Source organism: Acanthisitta chloris, unplaced genomic scaffold (assembly GCF_000695815.1).
Source record: "Acanthisitta chloris isolate BGI_N310 unplaced genomic scaffold, ASM69581v1 scaffold16711, whole genome shotgun sequence".
Taxonomy (NCBI): domain Eukaryota; kingdom Metazoa; phylum Chordata; class Aves; order Passeriformes; family Acanthisittidae; genus Acanthisitta; species Acanthisitta chloris.
This window is the reverse complement of record NW_008654510.1, coordinates 5,118-23,761: the sequence shown is the minus strand read 5'-3', so window position 1 is coordinate 23,761 and position 18,644 is coordinate 5,118. Positions and strand designations below refer to the sequence as shown.

At 36.1% G+C, this 18,644-nt stretch overlaps 1 protein-coding gene across 1 annotated transcript in view; it reads right to left on the bottom strand.

Moving 5' to 3' along the window:
- LOC103810646 (CUB and sushi domain-containing protein 3-like) overlaps positions 1-13,372 on the bottom strand; it is a gene marked incomplete at both ends in the record, with an annotated part of 51,714 nt that extends 38,342 nt beyond the window's left edge. Inside the window, one exon of the mRNA XM_009083558.1 lies at positions 13,260-13,372. Coding sequence (XP_009081806.1) covers positions 13,260-13,372 — 113 coding nt within the window. The remainder of the gene's footprint in view (positions 1-13,259) is intronic.
- Between the last annotated feature and the right edge of the window lie 5,272 nt (positions 13,373-18,644).

Sequence of the window (18,644 nt, the reverse complement as noted above, 5' to 3'; positions counted from 1 at the left end):
TTTCCCTAATATTTAGTTTGATAAGCACTAAGGATTGCTTTTTTAAGTGTTCTAAGCAGAATGGACCAGGGGACTATGGAGTACTCTTAGTATATTGACTACATTAGAACATAAGAGCTTGCTGATATTACTAACAATAGTAGTGATCAACAGATCTAATTTTGTTTGCCTCGGTCTTTACTGGCAACTTGTCTTCTCACGCCTCTTGAATGATGGACTGCAAGACAGGAACTGGAAGAGTGAAGTCCCTCTCACTGTAAGAGAAGATCAGGTTCATGATGACCTGAGGAACCTGAACATACATAAGTCTATGGGATCTGATGAGCTGCATTCCAGAGCCATGAGGGAACTGTTCAATGTATTTGACAAGCCACTCTCCATGTTATTTGAAAAGTCATGGCAGTCAGATGAAGTCCCAGGTGACTGGAAAAGGTGAAACATTTTACCCATCTTTAAAAAGGGACCCTGGAACTACCGACCTGTCAGCCTCACTTCTGCGACTGGACAGATCATGGAACAGAATCCTCTTAGAAGCTATGCTAAGGCACATGGAGGCCATGGAGGTGATTCAGTACAGCCAGCACAGCTTCACCAAGGGTAAGTCCTGCCTAACCAACCAGCCTTCTACGATGGATGGACTGCATCAGTGGACAAAGGAAGGGTATAGTCATTGTCTATCTGGACTACTCTAAGGTCTTTTACACAGTCTCCCACAGCATCCTTCTCTCTAAACTGGAGAGATGGATTTGATGGGTGGACTGTTCAATGGATGAGGAACTGGCTGGACAGTTATATCCAGAGAGCAGCGGTCAATGGCTCAGAGATCTGATGGACAACTGGTGTCCCGCAGGGGTCCATACTGGGACCAGTGTTATTTAGTGTCTTCATCAATGACATAGACAGTGGGGTTGAGTGCACCCTCACTCAAGTCCAAGACTACACCAAGCTGAGTGCTGTGGTTGACACACCTGAGGGATGGGATGTCACACATAGGGACCTAGATAAGCTTCAAAAATGGACCCATGAGCACCTCATGAGATTTAACAAGGCCAAGTTCAAGGTGCTGTGCCTGGGTTAGGGCAACCCCTGGTATCAATACAACCTGAAAGATGAATGGACTGAGAGCAGCCTTGCAAAGAAGCATTTGAGGATGCTGGTGGATGAGAGGCTTGACATGAGTCCATGATGTAAGCCTGCAGCCCAGAAGGCCAATTGTATCCTGGAATGCATCAAAAGAAGAATGGCCAGTAGGTTGAGGGAGGTGATTCTGCCCCTCTACTCTGCTCTTGTAAGAACCCACCTGGAATACTGCATGCAGCTTGGGTCCCCTGCATAGGAAGGACATAAACCTGTTAGAGTAGGTCCAGCAGAGAACTACAGAGATCATTAGAAGGATGGAGCACTTCTCCTATGAGGAAAGGTTGAGAGAATTGGAATTGATCAGCCTGGAAAAGACCTTATGGCATTTCAGTCCTTGTAGGGGGCCTATATGAACAATAGGGACAAATATTTCAGCAGGGCATTTAGTGATAGGACAAGCGTAATGGTTCTGAAGTGAAGCAGGGTTGATTTTTATTAGAGATAAGAAAGAATATTTTTTTTTACAATGAGAGTGGTAAAGCACTCAAACAGCTCACCCAGGAAGGTGGCAGACATCCCATTCATGGAAACATTCAAGGCCGGGCTGGATGGGGGTCTGAGCAACCTGACACAGTTGAAGATGTCCCTGCGCTCATTGCAGGTGAGTTGAAGTAGATGACCTCTAAAAGGTCCCTTCCAACAAAACTATTCTATGATCCTAAGAAATTAATATAATTTTGTGGTTCTTGCTGTTCAAAGAAGGTGACAAAGAAGCAGCACAAGATAAGGTCTTTGAACAATGACAACTCTGCATGGCAATATTTTGAACAGATCCTCAGTCTACTCTATACAGTGCAAAAAACAGTTTGTTGACCTAAACATTTATGTTAGGTGTCAGATATTTCATGGCAGGAATAATATTCACAGCTGAATAGTGGAATTCAAGGATACTGGCAGAATAATTTTTGAACATTTCTTTTTGCACACACCATCTTATCTCTTCCATGATTTGTTCTGGCTGACTGTTCAATCCAACTAGCACAGACTCGATTCTAACCAGGTTATGTATTTTACAAGTAGTTTTCTTATCCAGTAAGTCATATTCAACAGATTCTGTTCAGGTTCAATCTCATTATTGTTAATCTTGTCACCTGAATTTTTCCCTCACAATCCCACACTCTCCACTCTAATCACTTTACTTGGCTCTCTGTCTTTATCCTACATATTGAGAAAATTTCATTTTCTGAAAAGGTAAAACAATGTTCATATCAATACCAGACTCAGACAAAAATATACATATTGACATCTATAAAACCAAGCAAGTAAGTACATTAAAATCAAAGAAACAAAACAACAAACATCAATGTTAGAAACACTTTAGTATTCACACTGCTATTCTACATTTGTTCTGGCAATTTTCAAGCAGACTTAGAAACAGGGAAGGTTTGACCACCATGGTTCTCAGAGGACTTTTATTAAGTTTTCCTTCGAATATGAATGGTACTGAAATTTCACATAATGAAGGTTTAAAGAAATTACATTACTGAGAATCTCTTTTAGTCAGTAATTTCACAGATTAACAAATTCCATATAAGAATATTCACTAGCATGCAGGGTTTATTACTTCAGCTGCATTTAAGTGAAAACACTTTGTTGAACAGAGATGTATGTTTTAATAATATCCAGGTACCTCTGGATGGGGAAAAAAATCAAATTCTTTCAGCTTTCTCATACTGCTACTGATACAGTACAAATATAAAGCAACCAACATTTTCAAGTATAAAAAGATTCACTGACTGGAACTAAGGTGGAGAATTTGTACCTGGAAATTGAAAAAGTAGTTCTGAAAATTTCTTTCTTTATTTGAAGTAGCAGTCATTAGAAGATTACTTTTTCATTAAATGGATTTGACTCCTTATTTACTGGGGGGATATTTTTCAAAAGGTACTTTTGCTTCTCAAATTAGATAACGTTAGACTTAATTCTGAAGAGTAACGCCAGATGTCCTCAACCTTGCCTATACTGGGAATGAGTAAAAACCATAGCATCTTATTCAACACTAAGAAATAACCTCTGACATTCCATGTTGCACGGGTCACTTCCATATTCATATTCCAAAGCAGAATTTTGGATCTATTAATATTATTGGAAAAAGAGTAACTTTTCTATCTTTAGGCAAGTTATTCAGCGTATTACTCAGTGTTCATGTATGAATATAATCATGCAAAAACATGAATAATCATGGTGTGATTAGAGTTTTCACAAATAACAGAGAAGGGAAAAACATTTAAAAGAGCACAACAACTATATTTCACTTATTTTATGCCTTAACACATAGCTATCCAGTTCATAAAATTAAAATTAAATAACTATTCTACCTTCATATCCTCAAGGACCTGAGGATATGTATTTTATCACAAGTGCAAGTGTTCTTAGCAATTAAACAACAAACAATTCTGTCTTTAGGCCAAAGAGAAGAAAGGCAGAAAGAAGAGATAACTCTACATAATAATTTATGCCATCTGATTAGGAAGTACATGGGCAGCTTGAGTGTGAGTCTAGAAAAAAAATCCCACATTTGGTTACTTCATTCTCTAGTTCTCTTCATCTGCTTACTGTTTTCTTACTGAAATGATTTCTTTTGTTGTGTGTATGTCCCTTAATGGTAGAAAATCACCCTTCCAAAATGAAAAACTAGCCCCTAGAATTCAAAGAGTTGAAAATGCATCATGAGGGGAGAGAAAAGGAAGGAAATGGGAATAAATCTTCCAGCAGAAATAATTCCAATATATTTGATGTCAGTGACAGTATAATTTTAATATTTAAAATCTGTTTCCTAAATTTATACCACTTCAGGTTTGTGTTCAGTAAACTTAATAAAGGTCAAAACTAATAATGAGCTAACTGGAATGACTTATAACTTTTGGTTATGTTGAACTAATTTTCACTGCACAAAAAAACCAAGTCATTTAATTAAAACCCCAAGTATATTATAGGAACATTTACATGTCAATCATTTTCAAAGTGTTCTGACAGTTTATCTCTATACCACTAAATTTTCTGAATGTAAACAAGTATTTTATTCCAGGTTTTTCCCCTCAGTTATTTCATCATCTTGACATGAACAGATCACCAGTGCAATGTATTATGCTGTTTGGTGGCTATGAAGCATACAGAAGTATAGGTTAATGTATTAATGTCTTGACCTTATCAAAATGAAGTATTTTTTGAAAGTCCTATACACTCTACATTTTATGCACTATTATTGGAAGAGTTCAACTGAAAATTTTTCTTGAATTTTAGCAGCTTTCCTTAGATGAAATCTTTTTTAATATATATATTAAATATGTATCTGTATACATAGACACATACGTATTAATATGTTTTAAATTGTATATACTGATAAATATTATATACAGTTCTATATATATTTAAAATATTTTCTTATATATTCATATATATATATAAGATCACTAAAACCACAGTGAGTTTTAAATATTTTTTCCCCCTTCCATAAACCAGGACATTTCATATTACCTATTGATTTTATAGCTCCAATATACTATTTTCCTGGGAGTTTATTCTTGTTTGAAATCTAGGCTGTCATTCCAATTTATAATTTCCTGAGCTTTCAACAAAACTGACCTAAGTAAAGAAAATGCCTTCTAAGCATTACCTAAATTGAAATAAAGAGTAATTCGGTACTTTTTTCTTGTCTTCTGCAGAACAGATGGAATTTCTTACAATTATACATAAAACATGATCATTTGCACTTTTGTAAACAATAAACAGAAGTATGCAGAATAGTAAATAAAACAGAAATATATTAAAACATTAGAATGCACCTAAACGATTAGAGGGTTTTCTTCATGATAATTGTCAAATTAAGAAGATGCATCTGTAAAATCATTTAAAATGGAAAGGACTCTACTGCAACACATTTCAGAACTAGATTATAATCCACCAATTTAAACATCAGCATAGACTACCAAATTTTAATATTAACATTAGTTCTATTGACTTTTTAAAATTAATTATGATCTTATTTGAAGTAGAAAAAAGTGAATTAAAATTTCAAACCAGATTTTCCTGGTTCTGTAAACAGTATCAGAGCTAACTTCCAACAACTGTGTTATTAAAACCTATCATTGGGAGAATTTTAAAAATAAGTTCTTTAAATTGGGGGTCAAAAATGCAGCAATTTTTCCCCTCTATGACTTGAATATATCAAAATAATTTGTCATTCTGTGCACTGTTATTGTGTGGGTGTAGAGTTGTGAATAAAAGGCATCTCAAGGGTGCAAAGGTGAAAAGTAATCTGTTTAGAAAATACAGCTCAGTATAACATGAATTGGAGCTAAAAGACCCAGGAGTATGAAAATCCACTACAAACATTTACTTAGGTGACAATGTATGCAGTTTAAGAGCTTGCTATGCTTGGACGCAGAAAAAAAAATAAAATTCTGACAAGTTCTGGTAATTTCCTTTCAATCTATACAGAGAAGATTCCTTTTCCTCCATCCATTGCAAAATCACGTAGCTATCTGGGCTGTTTAGACAACAGAAGTTGCAGGCATCTAGCAGTAGGACAAGAGGGCACAGACTCAGGCTCTGCCAGGGGAGGTTTAGGTTGGATATTAGGAAGAGATTTTTTTATGGAGAGTTATCAGACATTGGAATGGGCTGCCCGGGGAGGTGGTGGATTCACCATCCCTGGAGGTTTTCAAGATGAGACTGGATGTGGCACTTAGTGCCATGGTCTAGTAACGGCAGTAGGGTTGGACTCAGTGATCTTTGAGGTCTTTTCCAACCAGGTTGATTCTACAATCCTATGATTCTAAGTTCAGGGTCTGAAAAGTCACAGATTTACAATTCTGATAACTGATACAAGACTGATAACTGAGTATCTGTCTTTAAAAAAAAAAGTAAAAACCTGTCATCTGCCAAATAAATTATCAATGCAACCAGCAACTTATTTGCACTGCCCTAAGAAGAAGCAGGCACAGCCCTCAGTTAAGCAGCCAACTTCTACAGAAGTGGCTCAAGTGCTGCAGTACCTTAATTTCTTGCAGGGAATCTCAAGCCTATGAGTGTTCTGGTAATAAAAAACCATTTCAGCAAGTGTATAGTCACATTATGTGAGATGCAAACTAAGATTAAGAGAACTGTATGAGTATGCCCGTTGTTGCATTAGGAATACAAACTACTACAATAAATGGAAATCTAGTCATTGCAGTCAGTGGAATGTAGCATTTTAATTAAGTTTAAAGCACACACCCACCACAGGATGCAACAGTTGTCTATATGCTGTTTGTTCTTCCCTGTCTTCTAGTTTCTGTGCCAGAATGGCATGGTGTTCTGATTTTGGCTGGGATAGAGTGAATTTTATTCCTAGTAGCAGTTACAGTGCCATGTTTTGGATTTAGGATGAGAATAACACACTGATGTTTTAGTCATTGCTGATCAGTGCTTACCCTGAGTCAAGGACTTTTCAGCTTCTCATGCTGCTCTGCCAGTGAGGAGGCTGTGGCTGCAGGAGAAGCTGAGAGGGAACACAGCCAGGACAGTTGAGGCCAGCTGGCCAAAGGAATATTCCATGCTGTATGACATCATGCTGAACAATAAAATTGAGGGGAGCTGGCTAGGGGCTGGCAACCACTGCTTGGGGACTGGCAGGGCATTGGGGATGAACTGCATTGTGCATCACTACTTTTATATATTCTTTTATCATTATTATTATTTCCCCATCCTTTTATTTCTATCATCTTTTCTCATAACAACTTTTCAATATCTAAGGGGCCTACAAGGAAGTCAGAGGGGCTCTTATTAGGAAGTGCAATGACAGGACAAGAGGTAACAGGTTCAAACTGAAGGAGGGGAAGTTTAGGTTACATATTAGAAAAACGTTTTTTACTGTAAGGTTAGTGAGACACTGGAACAGGTTACCCAGGAAAGTGGTGGCTGCCCCAACCCCGGTGGTGTTCAAAGCCACACTGGATGAGGCCTTGAGCATCCTGGTCTAGTGGGGAGGTGTCCATGCCCATGGCAGTGGGGGTTGTGACTAGATTATCTGTAATGTCCATTCCAATCCCTATGATTCTATGATTCTCTGATTCTGTCCTGTTAAATTTGCTTCATCTCAACCTGTGAGTGTTACCTCTGTCCCACTGGGAGCGAACAGCTGTGCAGTGTTTAGGTCCCTGACATCTTAAACCATAGCACATGGTCTCCTGCAAATTCTGATTTGCCAACATCATACAGATATCTCTTCTACTCTAGAGCACCTCTACCCAACATCTACCCTGTGGTCAGCTGAACTATGCTGCAACCTGCACTGGCTGGATTAGCAAGGTATGAGGAAGGTTCAGTTGCCCATACATATTTTGACTTGGTGCAATTTTGTACCTTCATAACATACATCTTTGCAACACCTTGGTTTGTCTGCCCAAAGAGCCTCTGCACTTCTGACACTGCCATAAAAATATCTTGGGAACCTTAGGTGATTTCAGTGACATATCATTGCACATATATTCATGTACACCTGAAATGTGCACCACAGCTCCCCAACTTTAATGGGTATCTGGATACCTAGAGGTGTCTAAACATAAAGTTCCCACCTATGACTTTGCTATGACTGCAAAGTCTTCTGACAGCAGCACTGTGTATTCTTTGTTGCAATAGGAATGAATGACAAAAGCTGTTTAAATTGTTAAATGTTCTGAAAAAGATGATAAAGACAGTTTTCCCCTTCTGGCACCTCAAGCCATGATATTCTGAGACAACTTTGTACTATTGTTCTTTACCAGATTGTCAATTGATTAGAATTCTTTCTCAAAGCAAAACCAACAAAAAAATTAAGACAAACCTAACTCCATAAATAACTTCTGAATGAAGATACGTTTCTATTCATATGTAAGATGACAGAAAGAAAAAGAAAGGAACAATAGAAAACAAAGCAGAGCAAGAGAAAATTTTTCAACATCTTTTTTCTCCATATTGCATAAAATGTTCAAGGTGTTGGCATTTATCCAATCTCAGCTCTACAAAGCTGACTGTCAAGTACTAAGCAGAGTAACCATTTGTATGCTTTTAAACATAAGCATGACAAGTAAATTTTATTCTATTCTGTAAAGTTCATGGATCTATTTCATCTCTTGATCTGTATTTTCCTATAAGCAAAGATTCTTAATGGAAGGCAAATGTGAATTTGCACTCCATTTACATATATGATACTATTTTGCTCACAGTGGAAGCATTAGTTTGCACATGGCTCAAACAGAGGTAAAGAAAGAGGGGAAGGAAGCAAAATCAGTTCAGAAATGCATTCCACAAGTTTAATAAATAGCAAGTATAGGACTACTACTGAAACCTTCCAGAGCTTTAAAGGCGGAGAAAGGCAGAAAGTGAGACAAAAATGATGCTGGATCTCAAAAGACAGCAAAGTTATGGATGCTTAAAGTAATGTTTAACTATTATAAAATGAAAATAATTTTTGTTATGAAAGCCCTTTCAGAGCACAGGTATGTTTGATATAAAGAAGATTGAAGATTGTGTATGCCAGTCTGTAAGACCAGATGCTGTGACATTAACTTAATCCCTTCTGCCCACTGAGATAATATTATGTATTCATATACAAGTGATGTGCAAAAGTGGAGTGCAAAAAGCAGCTAACAGAAAGCAGCAACCAAAGGAAACTGCAAATGGATAGAGTAAAAAAGCACAACTAATTTTAGAAACTTAGCAAAAGAGGATTACCAGTGCCAAGAAACATTGAAGCAGTCACTTTAGGAAGATCCAAAGAAGCTTTTGTTCTACTTCAGCCAACAGTTTCTGACTCAAAGGGAATTTTAACAAAGCAATAAGCAGAGAAAACATCAGGACAAAGAACCCTCAGTGAATAGAAAGAAGTGCTGAAACACAGATGGTCAGACAAGCGAAAATAAGTGTATCTTGGTTATGACACCACAACTTGGGTAGGGAAACATTTTGATTCTCTTTAAATTAACCGTCACATATAACTTTGATTATCATTTACCAACATCTTTTAAATATTGTATAATTCAGTATCTTTCATGAATAACAATTCCTGTTAAAAGAAATTAATACACACAACTTGCATAACTGTATTTAAATGAAGCTGAGAGCTTCCTATAGTTTCACATACCTCATTTGTACCTCAGAATTCATTTGTTCTGTCTAAGCTGATTTAAACATTTTCAAAGGCCTTAAAGGCCTTTGCCTGTTTGCAAGGCCTTAAACAGAAAAGTAGGAAAAATTAATAATTAATTAATTTAAAAGGATATTTACAAAAAAGTATCTAATACCCTAGGTCTTATGTTGTCGGGTATTTTAGGAAGAGATATTTTTACAGAGAGAGTAATCAGATATTGGAATAGGCTGCCCGGGGAGGTGGTGGATTCACCATCCCTGGAGGTTTTCAAGATGAGACTGGATGTGGCACTTAGTGCCATGGTCTAGTAACAACGGTAGGGCTGGACTCGATGATCTTTGAGGTCTCTTCCAACCAGGTTGATTCTGTGACTCTATGATTCTATGATTCAGAGGCAGCTAGATTTTATGACTTTGCATTGCATCCCTTTTAGATTTCTTTTCCAATATCTAAGCTACAATAGCCTCAGATATTACACTGAAGCTCAGCCAGGTGAGGTGACAAAGAATCTTAAAAAAACAGTTTTCATAAATTTAAGAGAACAGAAGGGAATCAGGCTATAATTGGCATAAATAGCAAGGGACTGGTAGCAGTGGGACAGAGGGACTGCACATGTGGTCTTGGTCCTCAGGAGGCATGGGGCTGTCCCATGCAGGTCACAGCTGGACACTGCTGGCTCCTCAATGGACCTACCACAGGACACAACTGAATCCATCAGTAGAATTTGTGGCAATTTTATGCAAATGAATTTAAGAAGGCAATAAACACTGAGAGTATGGAACATGGCCGGAGTGGGAGTGCTCCATTCCAGAGCTAGTAACACCCTCAAGGGGACTGGAGCCCATAGATAACCCACACTGGAGCAGGTTCTTCCCCTAAGAGACTGGCGCAAGGTCAGTGCACATCAGAGCAGAAAAATGAGGAAGAGGGAAGGAAAAGCATATGAAAATAGTGAGAAATGAGGAGTAGCAGAAATAAACTCCTACACCTTGACCTGAACCTCCTGCACTACCCATCACAGCAGTAAAGAGACAAAGTGTAATCTTTGGTGGAGTACATAGAGGAAGGGGAAGAAGTCTCTGGAATGAAGTTAAGCCTGCAAAAGAGAAGAGGCAAGGTATTTTTCCTAAATATTTAACTGTTTGTCTTTGTTTCCCAACACCCAAATTGGTATTTAAATGTTTTAGATTAAGACTGTTTTGCCAAAGACAGTAGTTGATGAGTGATTTTCCACATAATCATTTCAACCACGAATTTTTTCACTCTTATTCTTCCTACTTTCTGCCCTGTTCCACTGTGTGGATGAAGAGAGCCAGTGGCTGTGGGAGTGCTTCACTGCTACTCAGGATTAAACCATGACCCAAATATACTAGCATAAACTTGTGGAAACAAAATCAATAAGCCAAGGGAGTGATTAGGTGAAAATGATAATGTCACACAGTGACAGATTAACACCTGGGAAGTGCTGTGAAGTTCAGAATTTTGAGCCTGGCTCCTTCAAAACATGCAACAATAGGGTAAAGAAAGTTACAGAAAGTAGCAAAAAATTAGTAATTCTGGTTACAGTGGTACTACGTAGGAAACATCAAGTTTCAAGGAGGGAACTCAAGAAGAAGCCAGTCACATCTATGCTAATTAAGCAGGGGAAAAGTGAGCTTTTAACACAGTTATTACTGTGCAGTGCAGTGATAATACAGGCTATTGAAAGGATTAACAGACATCCTCTCAAAAGTGATGCAGAAATAACTCCCTGAAAAAAAATGAGGCACATGTCTCTGCACTATATGGCACTTTGCAATACTTTTTTTGATTTTTTTCTTAGTTATCATCTCTTGTGAACACTCATGCCAACACACCAGTGAAATTAGTTTGAAAATGGTCTTTACAAAAAGGCTTAAAAGTGTGTCCAACAGAAAAAATAAAGGATTCATTTCTTAGAAAACTGAAATATTTTGTGCTATACATTTTCCTTTGTTTTCTAAATACACAAAAGATATTTAATATATCCTATTGCTAGAAGTGTTCATGGCAGGATCAGAGAAACCTGGTCTAGTCGAAGGTTCCATGCCCATGGCAGGAACTGAAATCTTTAAGGTGCCTTCCAACACAAACCATTCTATGATTCTATGACATATATTTAATTTCCTCACACTCTCTCCATTAGTCTACTGTTAACCTAGAAACCAATCATCCCTCTTATTTGACCACGTGTTTTTCCATTTTCTACTATCAAGGTTCATTTTTATTGATCATGTAGGCTTGAGTATGCACATTTAATGTTCTTACATGCTGAAATTTTTTACTGCCTACATTTTCTTTAGACAGTTGAAAGGATATTTTCTTCATTTTAAGCACGGTGGGTTACTTCAGCATTTGACAGCTTAGCATAGAGTACACTTTAACATGCATTTGGCAATATACCATCAAAAATCAAATGAGCAAACAAAAAATAATAGTAAACCCCCCCTTAATATAATCACTACATTCTTAGGTAGTAAAGATAAATAGAAGACACTCTTCTCCTACACCTACCAACTCATATCTTTTATGGATCTTGCATAAAACGCTTTCTGAATGTAAACAAAAGTTTGTTCTCTTTCATTACCTATTACCTCACACTTCTGGCAGGAGTGCAACTATGTGTGCCATCTGAGACATAGTTTGTTCTCCTTTTCTCACTAGTTCAAAATGAACAGCTCAGCAATACAAATTTCTTCACTCAAACCACCAAGTTAGTTATCATATGGTTTCTCAATTGTGGCGTAGATTTAATAGAGAAAATTCCTGCTTTCTGCTGTTTAACAGAATCATAAACTAGCGATTTCCTAGTAAAGAGTGTTTTATTGTATTTGGTATGCAAGATACCATGCAAAAGTGAGTCAGTGCTTTTCAGACATAGTTTTATAGCCCTGGAGCTAGAGTAGGAAGGCTTCTTTCACCTGAATTCTCTCAGAATACACATTCCAGAATATCTATGAACTCAGGAAATACAATATTTGCTGAAGGAGTAGTCAAATTTCTTCTGTTCTTTTATGGAATATGCTACCTGAGAAAACCAGAGTTGCAAAAAAATTTTGCTATTAGCAAAGATAAATTACATACAAAATTACATACAAAGACCCTTCTAATCCTGTTTTAGCTGAAAGTTTTACATTAGTCGACTAATTTTATCAGATTCTGTAAAACTTCATGTAGTTGATCTCTTCCTATGCTAAATTTTCTATAGGAAACTGTAAAAGACATTCCTGAATTAAATCCTGTTAAGAATGCCATAATTTTTTTTCAATAGATAAATGGAAAAAGCAGAAAAACACAAAAAGGGTTACTGTTCCCTGAAGATCCATTGATACACCGTGGATATTGAAAAATATTATTTGCAGTACTACTATACGCTAATGAAGTTCAGCTTTCATTAGCACTTCATCATTAGAAAGACCTTGCTCCAAATGGTGATATTCCCAAGTTAATGCTTCATATGCTTTCATTCTTACTCAAAATAATGCTTGTTCATACAAACAGTGGGTAAGAATCCTACAGGTTAATTAAACCCTTAATTGTGCAAAGCATTCAGAAATAGGGAGTAGGAGATAATAGTGATTAAATGCTACATTAGAAAATAGAAACTTACTCACTGTTTTACAAACATGACTTACATGAATACAGATTCCATTACATAATTTAATGATATAAACATTATTTATATATCTGTTACACGATATAATTCAGAACATTAGGACCATTTTAAAAGCTAAGAACGTGCACAAGCTAAAGTAAAGCAGATATCTGCTGTAACTTTTTATAACTGAATTTAGATACACTGGATAATATACTAACTATTCTCTAACATACTCTGATTTGATATATCAGGTTGCAGAGCTAAATTTATCATGTATGTAAATACAAACTATAACTTTATGAGGATTTTTTAAAGTGGCTCTTCCAATTTCATTTACAACTTTAGGTACTATTTTTCCTAACAAAGACAGCCACAACAAAAAATTAAATGTACCTTGGTAGTGAGCACTAAATCCACGGTATCGGTGATTGCTGTCTGTTACAAAATGTAGTCTGAGCCAGTTTTTGTTGCTGATAACTGGAGGAGGTATATTCATTCCGGAGAGCCTGAATTCAAAAAACAAATAAAAATTATTATTTAAAGATTAAAAAATGATCAGGAAAACTTTATAATCAAAGAAATATTCATTAATATGGCCTCTGTTGGACTTTTTATTTATCAATAGGGTTTTAACAAGCATAAGCATGAACAGAAAAAAATTGTTCACTATGCATAACCAAATGAGAGGATACAAATCTCTGACCCAATTCTCTTTGACCAAGGGAAGGTCTCCTTCCCCACTTCATTTACCCTAAGCTCCAGGCTCAGAGATCCCTGAGGGCTGGTCTTATCAGTGAAGACCAATGCAAAGAAGGCATTCAATAATTCTGCCTCCTCTGTGTCCTCTCTTATCAGATTTCCCTCTCCATTGACTAATGGACCCAAATTGTCCTTTGTTTTCCCTTTGTTATTTATGTGTTTGAAAAAGCCCTTTTTGTTATCCCCAACATCTCTGGCCAGATTTAATTCCAGGAGGACCTTGGCCTTTCTAGTCTCATTTCTGCTTACTCTGGCCACATCTCTATATTCATGCCAAGTAGCCTGATCCTGCTTCCATCTCCTGTGCATTTCTTTCTTGTACCTGAGTAATGAGGAGTTTTTCATTCATGCACAGGAGTTACATGCACCCTTGGCCTCATGTCTTTCTCATTAGGATGCATTGTTCTTGAGGCTGAAGGAAGTGAACTATGAATAGCGAACTATTCTCTTGGACCCCTCTACCCTGCAGGAGCTAGTCCCATGGAATTCTCCCAAGAAGGTCCCTAAAGAAGTTAAGTTAGCTCTCCTGAAATCCATAGTCATAGTCTTGCTCGCTGTCCTGCTACCTCTTTGTACTACATTCTCATGGTTACTATAGCCAAGACTGCCCCAACCTTCACATCATCAACAAGGCCTTCCATGTTGGTTATTATAAGGTTGAGTATAAGGTCAGCTGCTCAGCTGCTTTGCCAGCTAGTGCTCCTTTGCTGCCTGGCTGCCAGGCTAGCTATGGGCCCCAAACTGCCTGGTTATTCAGCTGCTGGTCTCCGTGGGTCTTTTAGCTCTCTTTTTCTGATTTGCAACTCAGTCAGAATCAAATGTTTTTGTTCCAAACCACAGGAAATTTCATAAAGTTATATACAATACTGATATCCAGAATTTAATGAAAAGAAAAAGTCCAAAACAGATGAGTTTTCTTTTATGGTCAGCTTTATTAGACAGTGCATTATTCTAGCTAGATATTAAATTGCAATTGCACATTATTCTGCACCAATTAAAGTGAGAATTGCACTATAACACGTATTCAGCTTATGAGGCAGAAGCCTACATCTTCTGATTAGAAAACATGAAATATTTCTGTGTTTTCACTGTGAATTTTAACATGAAACACTTTCTAACAGCCATGAAGTGACATAAGTTGCTACAAATTTCTTGTTAGAAATGTAAGAAATATACTTTCATTTGTTGCTTGATTCTTGGAAGGTAGAGGTTTAATTAGGTACAACTATTTCTCTGTATAATAAAATTACATAATGATGCCAGAAAATAGCTCTTTTATTTAAATTCTCACCCTGTAACTAATTGTTAGGCAATATAGAGGCAACAACCTTTCACTGCTTACGTATTTGAGAATAAACCTTTTACTATAAGAAATCTTAGTGAAAACTGGAAACAAAAATAAGGCTGTAAAACACATTTCATAACACCTATTTTGACTCATATATAGTCTACCTATAATAAGGCTTCTCTTTAATAATCACTAAAACATGTGAAAAATAAATTATAAATTTATTGTCCAACACATGAGATGTTGCCCTAGACATTTAAATATACTCATAGTAAAAGACTAGTTTTTCTTCTAAAATAGCTAAAATCTAGTTGAATTTAGTTATCAAATCAATTATTTACTAACACATCTATCCTTGACAGATGTAGGTTATATTTAAGATGATTCAACTAAGCACATACTGATATCATCTAAGTCCTAACTAAATCACAGTTCCTAAAATCTGATATTTACGGTTCATGATTTCTATGGGATTGTTCCCAGAAAGCAGATTTTCAAACTGACAAAATATATTCTGTTGGTGTAAGTGCCCCTTTTCTCATGTCAGTTTATCTTCTCAGAAAATTATAAAGCTGTTCATCATTACCATAATGCATTGGCAGCCCAACTTACTTCTGTGCCAGCTACTATGCCAAGCATAGCTATGTTGCATCATCTACAATATTTTCCTAAAATTCAAAGTAAAACACCATATCTACCATAAAGGAAATGCAGCTGTCTTGTCTTCTTTTATTATTCAAAAGATGCAACTCCCTCTCAAGCTGCACAGAACACTGCATAGCAAATTTCAGTCAACAGACTCAGCTTCTCTTCTGCAGTTGTCTTTCAGAAACTCTTAGAAATGTTCATAGAGAATCTTGGAGAACCAGAGATTTAAAGTATCTCACCACTATGTGTAGTCAACAACATTGACTGTTATCTAACGTAAAATGTGTTGGAAAATAAAAAGTGCTTACTGAAATAATGCACCCTTGCTGCTAATCAAAGGATTAGTAAAAGTGTAAGAACCTTCATGTAGATGTCAGTGAAGTTCCCATCTTTGCATTTTATTTGCTTTGTGGGTAAATCACAGTTTACATAAGAAATAAGGAACTAACATTTTGAGAATCAGAATTTTGTTATTCTGCACTTCATTACAACAGCATTTCTCCATTCCCTTCCTTTATTCACTATCTAGGTAGTGAACTTAAAGAATCACTTTGCTTCAGGCTAACTCTGATCCAGCAAAATCAATTAGTATTTTATTCCCCCTCAAAATTCTAACACATAATTCCCACATTATGTTGCTAAGTGGAATTCAGGGTTGGTTTGTTTCAGTTCTTTTAATAGCATAGTGCACATCCTCCATTTCTTCCAGAGAAGGAATACTATACATTTACTTTAGCATTTGAAATGCACACTGTCATCTAGCTATAATCTTGACAAGTAGTTTCAAAATTACTGTCTTGTTCATGTACCAAACTAACTTTAATTGCTAAAAATCATCTAAAACTATAGTTCTTAGAAATCTAAATGAAAACAGAAAAGCCAGACAACAAATAAAGATTAGATGACAGAAATTATAAGACAAAAATGCTTGATTTTGTACAGATTTCATAGATATTGTCTTCCTCATTCTTACAGAATGATGGCCAAACTACTTAACAACTACTTTCACTCACTGCTGTTTTCTGTTTCATACATTATGTCCAATGATTGTCCTTGTCATCTTGTCAAGAAGTGGTTCAGAACCTTACTCTGGATTATTCAGATAAATTAAGGAGTATAATATACAAATGACAGAAGTAATTTAGACATGATACAGGTACAAAGAGAGACAAAAAGTGCCTATATTGCAAAGGTTCAGTCAAAACTCAAAGTCACACCAGTGAACAAACATGTGAAAACTTCAAAGAAGGATAAAGACACTGCAAAATATGCATATGAGGTATAGCAGATAAAAAAGGTCAAAGAGCCAGTCCTCACTGTATTTAAATGTCCTGTTCAATTTTATTATATTTGAATCTGTATGGAATCATAGCAGAAGTTAAATTTTGTGTGTTACTTATTTGTTTGGAGCAGAAATCAGTGACACCGAATCAAGTATTCTTTTAATGAGATTAATTTATTGTAGAACATGTGCATTTTAATTTTGAAAATTATTATTAAGTAACAAGCACACAAGCCCCACTAATATAAACCTTAATTTAGACATTAAATGCTGTCCAAAAGTATTCCAAACAAAAATTTTTGGTTTTTTTCAAATATACAGCAAAGTTTCTCACAAAGCTTTTTAGCTAAGCATACAGTTCCTATGTTTCCTCACATGCCAGGACATTAATAGAAATGGAATTGATCAAAAACAGGAAGTTGAGATTGATACCACATCAATAACCCCTACTGAAACCCATTCTACTATCAAAGCTTTAGGCTAACGCAGGCTTACATCTTAGCATAACTAGGTGCATATATAGATCTAATAACATATATGCACTACAAAATCCTACGTGCTTGTTTTGGTGCAAACTGCAGCTGTGTGGATTATTTCTCACTGGTATGATTTGCTTGTTGAAATTTGCTTGTTGAAACTGCTATACAAATTGCTCTGATTTATAAAGGGCAAAGTATCTCATATTTTGATAAGGCCTATTGAACATTATCCATGTACATGTACGTGCAAGTGGGACTTAAGGCTTACACAGCATAATGCAAACACTACAGAAGATGATAGCCTCCTGTCCCTTGACAGGAGAGGAAAGATACAGCCAATAGAATGATGGAAGGAGGATGCCAATAGAATGAGGAAAGATACAGCCAATAGCCAATTACATACCTGCTTTCATTAAATTTTGCTTAATTTAGGGAGTAGGCATATTAAACACAAATGTGTACTATCAACCACTTCCTGCTTATTGTCTTTCCTATACTTGTACACAACATATACTCATTAGCAAAGATTTCTAGCATCTTCTCTTTTGTTCTTCATGATTGTCTTGATCTCACAAAACAGCTCTTGTAACAAGCTTCATAATGAATATCTTTTGCAAAAGGATCCACCTCACAATATCGATTTAAGAGCACAAGATTGAAACTCAGGTGTTTCATTTGATAAATCCAGATCAGTTTAGGAAGAATCAGTTGCACGCTAGAGAAGCAAAGCTGAAACCAACTGAATATATAACACATTGCTTGATTTGAAGGATTTAGTAATTAACATATCCCTCTTGTTCCATCAACCCAGTTTGTAAGATGTTTAAATTTTGATTCAGATACAAAACTAATCATTAACCTTTTGGTCAAGCACAAAACAAAAAGTTTTTGGTATGACTAGGCCTATCAATGTTCTTAATTTTTCCAATTCCAGTGATGAGATTAATGGGTTTTAATGACAGTTATTGTAGATTGACTGTTGCGTGACAACTTTGGGTACTGGCCTTTTTGTTTTTCCTGGAAGTATTCAATCCAAATTATATTAAATCATTTCAGAGCAAGGACACTGTAGCATATATTATCAAAAAGCAAAAAGAAAAAAAACAAAACCAACTTCTTTAATGTCTTACAAAATCTATTGCCATCTAAACTGAGAACTCAAGATTTTAATGTTGCTGAACACATCAAATAAGAGTCAAATGCTGATAGGTATTTTCAGTTATATTTGCATAACAAGATAGGTCAACAAGATGGATAATTGTCTGTAAATTTTTGCTTCTGTGAAAGTATTTCCAATATAAATATTCAAGTAATATGAAAGT